This window comes from Dromaius novaehollandiae, chromosome 5 (genome assembly GCF_036370855.1).
Source record: "Dromaius novaehollandiae isolate bDroNov1 chromosome 5, bDroNov1.hap1, whole genome shotgun sequence".
Taxonomy (NCBI): domain Eukaryota; kingdom Metazoa; phylum Chordata; class Aves; order Casuariiformes; family Dromaiidae; genus Dromaius; species Dromaius novaehollandiae.
The window spans coordinates 57967950-57980493 of record NC_088102.1 but is presented as its reverse complement, the minus strand read 5'-3'; the positions used below and the strand labels follow the sequence as shown (position 1 = coordinate 57980493).

The 12544-nt window shown below is 34.5% G+C and overlaps 1 protein-coding gene across 1 annotated transcript in view; it reads left to right on the top strand.

Moving 5' to 3' along the window:
* Positions 1-12544, top strand: part of CCDC73 (coiled-coil domain containing 73) — a 91967-nt gene that overhangs the window by 74087 nt on the left and 5336 nt on the right. Inside the window, exons 13-17 of the mRNA XM_064512926.1 lie at positions 621-731; positions 2682-2813; positions 5221-5256; positions 6475-6637; positions 7873-9435. Of these exons, the coding sequence (XP_064368996.1) occupies positions 621-731; positions 2682-2813; positions 5221-5256; positions 6475-6637; positions 7873-9435 (2005 nt within the window). The remainder of the gene's footprint in view (positions 1-620; positions 732-2681; positions 2814-5220; positions 5257-6474; positions 6638-7872; positions 9436-12544) is intronic.

The following is a 12544-nucleotide window of genomic DNA, read 5'->3' as shown; positions in this document are numbered from 1 at the left end:
ACAGTTAACCAAAAAATGTTGTAAGTACAATTATTATCATATAAAAACTTAAGAAAATAGTACTATTATTTTAATGCCCTTTTATTCTGTTTCAGTGATGTAATAAAAATAAATTGAAGATAATCAGACATATACTAAATACTCGATGTTCCAATAAATATATTTTGCAATTTAAAGTTAATGCAGTTTATAGGATAGGTTACTAAACAATTTAGGGTAGAAACACTGATAAGCAAAACAAAGATATTTTCTTTGTCTATATAGTAGTTTTTTCTTTAAGTGCACTGGGCCTAGATTGTGCTACATTTCATATTTCTCATCTCTGCACTTTATATTACTTTTTCAGCACATTAAAACTTATGCAGTGAAACTGAATAATGGCAAGTGTTTTTATACCCTTTTATAGCCATTTCTTTTTTCATAACCTCCCCCTGTTTCCTGTTAGCTAAACTATAAGCACCTTTCTGTTAATTTATGAAAATTATTGTTGAGATAGCACATTATCACTGATCTGTATGGCACTTTCAGCATGTTAGAAGCAAAGGTCCAAGCAACATAAAACACATCAAAATTCATTAATGTGGTATTGATTATTTTTTGGATAATTAATTTTATTGCAGACCCTTGAAAGAGATAATGAGCTGCAAAGGGAGAAGGCAAAGGAAAATGAAGAAAAGTTCCTTAATCTTCAGAATGAGCATGAGAAGGCACTAAGAACTTGGAAAAAAGATGTAGGTTTATTAAATTAAATGTTAGAGTATTAAAAGGTTCTTGAAATAGTCATCAAGCATTTCAGATAATTCCTAAAAGCCAAGAAAATACTGCAGAAATAATATGATTTAAAAAAATATATAATTTCCTTTCCAGTAATGCAGACTTTTCTAGAAATGAATAATTTTAAAAGGTAGAATTAGGAAAAATGTTGACTTCTGTGCTCTAGCGGGTCAGTGTATTTCCTGCAATTCTGTAAAGCAGGAGGCAGAGTATTAAGTGTTATCTTGAATTTAGCATTTAGAAATATTCCAGAATTATACACTTTCCATTACCTAGAAATAGAAGTTGATATTTTTTTTCATTTACATTGATTGAATTTTATATAACTTCAGAACCTTAGCAATTTCATACCCAACCTATTCAGGGTGTGCCAACATTTCTAGGCTACACTCTTGTACTCTAAAAAAACCTGTCATTAAATCATATATTAAAAATTGAACGTACATCCACATGGACTGAAGTGATACAAACTAAAGGTACTTCTGAAGGGCCATATGCCCAGAAAAAAATGCAACCCCAAACTGAATCAGGTAGAGATGCTGGAGGGCTGCATGAGGGCAGAGGTCCTCATTTGACAGGATGTATTCAACATGGACTATGGGATGAAAGGGGATTAAAAAAAAAAAAAAAAGAAAAAGTAAAGCCCCATATGTCCTCTTAATGAATTCATCTCTGCATACATCCAAACAATGATTTGTCTTCAATATTTGCTCTTCTTTCTACTACTTTATTTTTAAAGAATACTTCAGTAATCATTTAGTCCAAAATAATTGGCAAAATACTGTAGCTGTAAAAATCATCTACAATAATAAATGCATGTGTATGAGTGAGAAAGACGAATACTTTTTTAATAAGGCAAGAAGTGTTTCATGTGTAGAAATTAAACTCTAAGTAGCATTTGTTTAATAGCCTGTCTTCTATTTCTACTGAATTGGCACCTACTGCCGGAAAGGTATTGAGGTTGGTAGGAGGACTGTCTCAGGGAACACTTTGTGGAAATTATGTAAAGTTGTTCTTGTAATCCTGCTTTTCACAGACTCTTTGACTGCCGGTACTATGGCAATGGTTATAACCCTGAAGCTACAAAATAGCTGCACTGTTCTGATGCTCACTGCTCTGAGGACAGAAGATTCCCTCTCCTTGATTTCTAGGAGAGTCTTATACTGTAGTTTTGCATATAGACAAGGGAATTTGCCACTTATTTCTCAGCAATGTTTGCAACTAACCTTTAGAAAATAATTTCTTTTTTTCCATGTTTCTGCTATGGCTAACTAAAGATGGTATCTCTTAATTTCTTTTAATATAGCAGCATCATGGACAATGTTAACATACATTGCTCTGGAAATAACATTTGTAAATTAAATGAAGAAATTTCTGTAAAATAACCCTTCTGTTCTTCTTGCGTCTTGTCTTTTTGACCTTCCTTTTTGTTCTAAATCTAAAAATGTAATTTTTACATATTCACTGAAAAAGTAGTGGGTACTTGAGTCTATTTACAGAAGCAGTACCAAGCAAATCATCTATAGTCATAGCTTCTTGACACTGTAGGTAGAAAATGAATGTTGATTAGCATGTCCATTTGTGAGCAAAAAAAGGAAGAAAGGTACAAATACAAATCCTACTTTTTTGAGAGTTACTGCTTGATGTAAAAGGTGAACACAGCCCAATTAGTTAAAAAAAAAAAACTGTGAGATAATGGAAATGTGATTAAAACCTCTCGTTTGAATGAAAGGGCTCAAAATGATCTTATTCTGTATACAGGACTTCCTTGGAATCCTTCATTTTATTATTCAGCATAAGGATTCACCTTAATTTGCTAAGCTGTTGATACCACTGTAAAATGCTGTCTTTCATGTTTGAACATGCAGTAAAGATCAGTGTGCTCTGTGTACCCTCAATTATTGTAGGAGGAAAATATGAGAAAAGAGATGGATACTATTAAAAATGAGCTGAATTCTCTTAAAGGCGTTTATGGACATCTTGAAGATTATCATTCTCCTCAGGAAAATCAGCATTCTGAGCAAGCAGAAAATCTGCAGGTAAGTGTATCTAATAACTGCAGCACTTCCCATTTCTTGTTTAAAAAAAAAATAGAGCATCAGAGAGACATGACAGTTTATAATCGCTCTGGTATCCATTAATCTCCCTGTGACATTACTAGATCAAGTAATTTCTCTGATGTAATCAATGATCCAAGATCCCAATGAAAATTTACACACAGAAGGTTCCCCTTTCTTTATGGGTGCTTGTTCCATAAAAACTTAAGATGTTCATTGCCTCATTAATAAGCTTATACATAATAAATAGCATTTATGTTAAGTAATCTAGGTTTACTAAATCCATTTCATGAACATATAGATGTTTCTCAAATACTATCTGTGCAGACCCACTGACCCTTTGCCTGTATTCAAGTTCCTTGGAAAGGTGGAAACTTCTACTCAGAGGAACTAATTTCAGCCTCTGTAATACAGGACAGATCAGAATTTTCATCTTATCAACATAGAGATTAACTTTATTTTGCTTAGTATTTTTAAGAATCATTAAAGGCACAGCAGGCTGAACAAGCAAATGAATGCAGGAAGCAGAAGGCTGTTTTAGGCAGTGCGGCTTGAACTAGAATTTGACTTGCATTGCAAGATGAACCAAGTTCATGCTCAGTTCTGTATTCAGGGCATGTATGAGAAGTCAGCAGCAAATGGTTAAGCACAGATAGCTTCTCTTTTGGAGCAAAAAGAACAGCATGTAGCACTGCAGCTACGTGCTATCCCTTACTTAAACTGGACTGCAGATTTATAGTCCAGTCCTTTATAATGCAGAAACAACATGAAGAGTAATAAAAACTTTCCCTGTGTATTGAGTATATTCTCTTGTTTGGCTGAATATTGGGTATGCCATCTTTTTTCTTTCTTTAGTTCATCTTTTCATTACAGTTATTCACATAATCATTTCTCCTTCAAAGGAGGGAAAATTCATTTTGCATGTGCATGGTTTTGCTTTCAGTGTCATGAAGACACCTTTATAGACTAGGATTGTAAATCAGATTTTTTTTTTTAAGAACTAGTCTGTGAATTGCCAGTAAAATGACAAATCATAATAAAATTTAGAATTTGGAAGAAAAGGAAGTTCTTTACACTATACATATGTATGTATATACAAACTACATTTTGTGTGTGTGTGTGTGGGGGGGGGGTTATTGTATGTATAAAACCTGCACACACATATGTATACATACATGTCTCTTCATGCTTAATATTGCAGTGGAAATTAGACCTGACATGAATATTCATCATGCAACCCAGTTAGCTTTATGAATTCTGCAAGGTATATGCAAATTGTGTAATTTTAAAAATCATGGTTTCTTTGAATGGAAATAAAATATGAATTTATGTTATGTTTAGGATGCAGAATCAAGGCATGCTACTAGTCATTCATGATAAATAGTACTTATGCTTACTCAGATAAATATGTGTTCAAAAGTAGATAAGCTTAAAGCATATGTTTATAAACACAAAAAATGTCTGAGATGTCTTCCAAACTTGTATCTTACATTATCTTATGGCAATTTGCAATACCACTTTGTGTTTTATGGTCATGAGATTTCAAAAGCTAAGCCGGTTAGGCTGAGTCAAATCTGCCGTAGAAAACTGCCAGGAAATTACAGGAGCTGTGGAAGATGATGATTCTGATTTGTGGCATTTCACCTTGTGTCAGTAATGAGTTAGAGGCTAGTATAACATAAAAGGGCATTGGGTTGTTAGCATACATGTTAGATATTAACCATGGCTCCCAACGTTGCACTGAAATATACATATATTTTTACACCTTGTGCAATCTGAAATTCTTGTGATTATTTGTGGGGCATGAAATTTAGCATATATGTAAATTCCTTCATATTGCCTAACTTGTGGAATGGTAAGTAAACAAAGGCCGCTTTGTAAAAGAAAGGTACAATGTCAGGCGGCATCACGAAGCCAAGTTCAAGTGTGAATAATTACACCCCTTTTTATTTATGTATATGTTTAATGATATGCTTTACATATCATTTAATATCACCTGTAATACAGCTGTGTACCATCAAAGAACTTGGCTACACTTAGCAACAGGTTATTGTAATTCTTGTGCATGCATATGTGTGTATGTGTGTATACATATATATAGAGAGAGGTTTTGAGAAGATTCTGAATTTCGTAATGTGAAATATGCTACAGAGGGAAACGTCACCTTAGATATGTTAGTTATATTTTGCTAAATCAAAGGTAAAACTTTTAAAATAAAATCCAGGTTTGATATTTAGGCATTTTAATTTAGACATCTTGGACCTTATTTTTAGAAGTGCTGAAGAGCCATTTGAAGTTAATGGAAACTAGGTGTATTCAGCCTTCTGAAAATCAGTAGAGAAATTATGTAAGAATTTTCTCCTCCTAAGAACATTTTATCCTGTTCCAGGTGCATTCAACAGTTCAGCCCATACCAAAGAATGGGGTAAGTTCTTCTGTACCTCTATGAAAGAGTAACATGCACAGTTTTACTGGGTTATTTGGTGTTTCTGTCTAAAGCCCAGCTCCTACAAACAAAAGATTATAAAATAATTATAGCTTTCATGAAAGAAAAAGTAAATTTCTAATATTTGTATTTGAAAAGAAAGTTTAGAATATATGATGCCAAATCCGTATATAGCTAAGCAGCAAATTAAACTAATTAAAAAGTTAGCAAACAAAAAATACTAATTTTAAGTCAGTTGAGGTTTTGTGGGTTTTTTTTGCATCTATCATGATTTTTAAATGTCTGCAATTGCTAGCACTTTGTGAAATTGATTTAAAAAAAAAAAGCATCAAATCAGAATGATGGGGAGATAATAACAAAACATGAGAAAAAGAGTAACTCCCTTGTAACTCCCTCCCACATCGCAGCCTTCCTTCTCCAACACCTCCAGTCACCCAAGTATCTTTAGCTTTCTCATGTCTTTTATGAACTAAGCAATACCCCTGCTCCCTCCCACATCTACTTACGTTTATATCCTATCTTTAGGGTAAGAGTCAGCATGCGCTCTCTGCCTCTTGGCTACCAAATAGAACAGATAAGGGATGCATTTTCTTTTTCTTTGGTGGCTTTTTCTTAGGATGTTTCTTCATTGTACAGCTCAGAGTTTTCACAGAACTTCATGGAATTTAACATTTCTTAGGCTTCTAGTCCTGTTGAATTTGACTCAAATTCAGGTTCAAAAGTCATCGGGGAGGGAATGAGGGAACTGGGTGACAGAGACTGCAGAATTCATAAGCCTTATTTGCCTACGAAACTAAGCTAAAAACTCCAAGTGGTTAGCATGTGTGTGTATGCACATGTTGGAGTGTAATTAGCAATTGTGGATTCCCCTCCCCGCCCATGTAATTATTGAACGAGTCACTGATTTAGCCTGCTGACAGAGGGAGTGATCCAGTCAGCACATGTAGATCACACATTCCTTCATCTGAAAATTCTGTCACTTTTTTTTTTCTCCTATGAACTGTAGTATAGCATGACCTTGTTTCTTTCCTGTTCTTCTAGAGTGTTAGCCTGCTTTTAATGGTATTTACTTCAAAAGAGTGGTCTTTGGTTTACATCAGAATTGTAAAAAGACTTCAGGTCCTGAATATTAAACCTAATCAGAAACTGTAGTAAACTATTAGAATATGTATAATTTTTTGTTACTTCTTATGCCAGTGTGGTCAAGAGCAATCAAAAGACAGTGAAATACAGGCTATTCAGAAAGAAAAAGAGTTTATGCAATATATAAGGAAAGACAGTATTTTTGGACATGAAGAAGAAGTCGGAATAAAAAACACAATGAACGACTCATTAAGCATGGAAGTACAGATGGAACAAAGTAATAATGTTACATGGACATTAGAGATAAGTAGTGTTGTTAATGAAAGTACAAATGTTTACAGATACAGTATATGACAAGAGAATGCCTGAATCCTGAATTAAATGTTTTCGTACCAATGATTCTTGGTGTCAGTAGTGCTGATCTCTGAAAAGTACACAAGGTTCTGAATGAAAGCACAGTACTACTAGGAGCTGCCTTGGGACGTTAAATAAGATCTATGTGCTGTCAACCTTTAAGCTGTTGCAATAATTTTTCTGCATGCCAGTTCAAGAGGTGAATATGGATTAGGAAGAACTATAATGCTTATCCCACGTATAGAAGCAAAACCAGGAAAAGGCTCTTTCCCGTTCTCATAAACCAATGAGAAAAGGCCTAAGAGAGTGATTGTACTGCACAGGACAATAAAGGGTCTGTTCCTGGGCATAATCATCATACATTTGTATACAAAGAACTTTATAGCTCCAGTACATAATTTTTTGGAGCTACCTAAAGAAAATGTACTCAGGCTCTAATGCTCAGTCACTAAAACGTAGCAACAGTAAGTGAAAAGTTAAGAGCTTATTAACTACATAGTTGGTTACTACTTAAAAAGACCAGTGCTCACAGCCTTCAGCTATATTTTCAGAAAACACCTTTCTGATAGTGAAATGCTTTAGTTATTCCTTACTGTCCCCAAACCATGAAGTCATAGCATATTCCTTTAGTACAAATGTAGTCCCTTAAATATATATATTTTTTTATTATTTAGCTAAAATACTACTTTCGAAAAGAAAGATAAATGCACTTGCAGTAGTAGACCAGTGACTTAAACTTTATTTAGAAAGGAATACATAATAACTTGTTAAGTATGTGTTACAAGTTCATAATGAAGATGTTTTTCAATAATAAGGCTAACATACCAGTTGGGAAATATTTTAACTATCATAATTCATACTTAAATATAATTCATACTTAAAATATAATGAATGTTAATATCTTTTGTTTGAACACTTCATAAATATTTTGCAAGTTACTGTAATATAATATTTATCTTTAACTTTTTGATGTGCTTGTATATATTTTGTATATGTATGGGTATGTATGTATTTATAAATGTTATTGCACTGTAATATAAAAATTAGTCTCAACATTAATATTGAGTACATCTTTTGGAAATTTTAAACTGTAAAAATAACCTTTTTTTAACCTCTGGGTCAGCTGTCACTAACTAGAGAATACACTTACTTTAACAGTTTTACAAGTTCTTGAACACAGCTGTAAGGATGAAGCTAATGTTGCTAGCCCTTATGAAGAAAATCAAAGGGAGGCTTCTTCCAGGAAGAATACCCTCAGCACAGACACTGATTTATTTACCCAAGGACAGGCCTGGGAAATATGTGTCACTCAGTGCAAAGCAGCAGAAAATTTAGGAACAACCTCCAGAATGCTGCCGGAGGAAAAGAAAGCGAGTTTAGAATGTAAGCTACAGGACAGCACTGATTCACTGGCAGCACGCCACATGGAAACTGGAAAGGTATTTGTAGACAGTATTGACATAGCAGGTGTCTACAAGAAGAATGCGCGTCAGGAGACAAACTCCAGCCAGCAAGAGTTAGGCAGCGCTGCAGATGAATCACCTTGTACTAATGCAGACAAAAAGACAAATGCCATACAAGACAACAAAAGTGACCTTATGACTGAAGCACCCAACAAAGAGTGTGAAGTGGTTCTTAGCACTGAGGAGAATGCTGGGCCTGAGAGAAGCACAGACAGTCATCAAACTAAGGAATTAAATTTTGGCATCCCATCTTATACTAAAGAAAATCATCAGGCAGAATACCAGGAATGTAGCTTGCTCGACAATGACAATTATGTAGATAACAGACCAGGTGAAACAGAAAAAAACACATTAAATCTGAGTGATTTACATATGGATAAATTTCTATGTAAACAGAAACATATAGACCTTGAGGAGAGAAACTGCAATGACAATGTCAGAAACATGAGCAGCAGTGATGATCTACTGTGCGCTGGTTTCCCAGCGCCTGATGCTGCACATTTACCCACTGTTCATTGCGATAAGGCGAGCGGCGATGACATGACAAAAGAACGTAGCAATAATGGGCCTCTCAGAGGTACTTGCAGTTTAGCTGCAAAAGCAGGCAGAGGAGTGAGCGTGGATGACATGCAAAGCAACCAACCTGAACAAACCAGTACTGAGCAAACAGGAAGAGATACAAATACATGTGCTTTGAATGCTGAAAACCTATCTGCAGTAAATGCTGATGGTCTTGAAATAATCATTCATAAAGAAACCTCAAAAGACAGAAGTGGTACAGATAAACTAATACCATGTAAAAAAGTTAATAATGCTACCCAGATACAATCCATCAAAAATAAACATTCCCTGGAGATTAAGGATAATTCAATAAATAATGCATTGTTAAAAGAGAAAAAAGATTCACTAAATAATACAGTTCCAGGAAGTAAGTTTGCTGAGGGTCACCTGAAAGAATCATGCTCTTTACCCACGAGAACATCTGGAAATTTAGTAAACATAAGTGAAAGGTTATCCTTTGATCTTTCAACCTCCAATAAGAAAGCTGAGGAAACTCCAGTATACTTAAATTTTTTAGATCTCAGTTCTTGTTCAAGAGTAAATCAAGTGAGAAGTCAAACAATGTGGACTTCAGCTTCCAAAGAACCTTCCCTTTTGAAAGAGAAACAACCAGGTCTGGCAGAAAACAGAAAGATTATTTCAAAAACACAGTGTCAAAATCTCAGTGAAAGTGTTGTCAGGAAAGAAATGGGACTAGGTAAGAAAGATAGTCCTTCATATTTTGAAGTATGTATTGGATATACTTAGAAAAAAATCAAAATTTAAAATTTCTGCATGTAAGCAGTTTAGTGTAATGAGAAAAATGTAAAACTTCTGATATTTCAGTTACACGGAAAAATGAAAGATGAGATATCTCAATTAATTTACAGTGTGAATGCAACTAAATAGCTTTTCTTTGCTCAATTATCTGATTAAATAAACTTTGTCTTTCTTCTAATGTTCATAGGCATTTCTAACGCCAGTGTAGAGCATATTCTATCAGGGCTCTGCATATGACCTGAAAAGTATTGAGCATCTTTTGGAAACTGCTGAGTGCATAAAATCACTTTGGAAATCACTTATTTTGCATAAAAATTGGGGTAATTTATGAACCAGTAGATGCTTCCTTGAATTGGCTTTACAAGAAAGCTTACTTGTTTGTTTTGTCTGTACATCTTAAATTCAGATGGACACTTAGAACCATCTGAATATGGTGAGTGTGAAAGGAGAAGTTTACATTCTTTGAAGCTCTGGGAAACAGACCTGGCTGTTAGCACTTTTTCATCTTCTGAGATGCTTTTTCATCTTTTGTTGTTGGCATTTGGTGACTATTTGCTGAATGATATTTTGCATATGCAAATGATAAATATGAATTTTGTTCTGTGTGTTTCTAAATCATTACTGAGATATGGAAGAACTGTATTTTAGATTTGTTTTGCAATAAACCACTAGATTACCCCCATATTTTTTAACTCAGTCTCTTACCAAAATAATATCTATTTCCACAGTAAGGTGATTTCAAAACCTTTCCATATGTTGCTCTACCTCACTAAGGAGATACAATCAAAATCGTTTAGGTCGTGTTTTCCCTTCTCAAAATAAAGATTGCCTGCAGATTCTATTCTTAATGCATATGTGCCGTAAACTTGAAAAAGCAGATTATCTGGTAGTCTCTGGAAGACCCTGCTTCTTAGAAGAGTGGAAGTTTGGATCCTTAAATGTCTTTCAAAATAGCTAGATCCACAATATAGGGTGTTTTGTGTCTGTTTGAGGCTTTGCTGCTGTCTTCAGTGTTTTTGAGCTTCACCACTTGAGTGAGTTTTCATAAGACCAGAATGGATGCTGTCCCTTAGTTTTGTGGCTGATGGCAGTGAGATAGAACACCTGCAGTGTGATTCCTTATGTTCTTCTGCTGTTAGGAATATAGGTTCACAGGTAATTTTGTTTCTGTAGTTGGTCTCTTGCCTATGTATATTTGCATATACACATTTTTTCCAAGTTTGATTTCAGATGAGCTTTCATCCCCAAAACAATAGTAGTGATAGCAAAATAGGAGAATCATGAGCTCAGATGGTACATTGTTTCTTCTAAAGATGTGAATTTTGATACCTGCCTCACCAAGAAAATGAATGCACACTTATGTGATGTTCTGCATGTATCTTTTCTCTAAGCACAGACAGAGCACTATCTGGAGTTCTTGTGTTCTTCCTCCTTTTCTTGTCAGAAACCTTTCTGTATGCAAAGTAGGCTAATTCCAAGAAGCGAGTCTGAGAGGCTCACCCACAGGAGCTAACAAGGTCTGTAATTTAGAACAGTTTCAAAAAAGGTGAGAAATTTAGCTGATGCCTGACAGAGCTCAGCCAGTGAGGATTTGAATATGTCCCTCATTCCCCAGATGAGTTGCTTAGTAACCAGTAAGGGTCACCAGACCTCTTTACCTCTGGCAAAGCTTCACAGCTGAAGATCTTGGGCTGGGTCCCAGATCTGCCTCTCCCTGTCATCATACTGGCTAATTTAGATAGGTTTTGACTTCAGCTTCTCTCAACCCTTCGCTGCCTCTTAGGGAGTAGAAGAATGTCCCTGACAGGGCACTGAAAAGCAAGGCATTGCTGTACTCAGCACTGCAACATCTGAGACTTTTTCTTTTTTTTTTACCCCCCCCCCAAAAAAAAAAAAAAAAAAAGAAAAAAAAAAAAAAGAGCTTGCCAGATGCCAAACCTGGAGTAGAATCCATGTGGACAACATCTCTTAAAAAAAAAAAAAAAAAAAAAAAAAAAAAGTTTGTACTTTGAAGCATACTTTTTAGCAGTATGGGAGACCTAGGGAGACTTTCAATTACCAATTGCTTTCTAGATGAGGTAAGATAGAGAGAATTGGTGAAAGGGTTCAGTAAGCCTATCCAGAAGAATTCCTTTTACTGCCTAACCACAATGTAATTTGCTGTTTAAACAACAACATTGAATGAGCAGGATCTTCCTGAAGAACTTTGATTAAAAAAAAATCAAACCTAAAACTACAGCTGCCTTCCTTTTTACCCTCCCCTAAAAGAGAAAATGACAGTACTCTTAATTAAAAGTCTTTCTGCTACATTTCATAAGGTAATGATTTTACTATTATAGCAGTGATTGACAGGTATCTGTGTAGTGGAATAACAGCTATTATTTACATTATCAATAATTTTGAAAGTACACTTGTGTTTTGATTTTGCAAAGAATTTGATACTGGTTTTAGTAGAGTCTACTAACAGTGCATAAAGTCACTGCAGGATTGGGGCCTTATTCTTAGCTATGGTTAATCTGCTTATTTGTCCTTTCTACCTTTGGTAGATAGCTATTGCCTAATTTCATGAAATATTAGGTATATCCATTTACAAAAAGACTTCTTATCTAAAAGATGGTCTTTATCTGTCTATATACCTTTGTGTTTAGAATGTCTTTTTTATTATAACAACTCACCCTGCAATATGTCAGGATGGCAATAATTATGTATTTTATTTATCAGAAGGTGATGTACAGATAAGGTAGCATGGTTTGAAAAAAATCTGAGTTAGAATATTCAGAAAACAATTTTTCTATAAATCACAATTTTAATTTGCAATTAATTTAATTGTGAAAAACAGTATTAAACATTTATAATCAGAATGGAAACTTGAGTCATTTTTAGAGACAAAATAGATGCAGAAGTATGTGAAAGAAAAAAATGAAGAGGGAAAAACCTGCAACAGAGATTCAATGATTTAAAACAAAATCATTTGTTTTTAAGATCAGAGGTAAACCAGAAGTTTAGTTACTTTACAGTTAGTGCCTAGAGACTAAATTGCAGTTGTT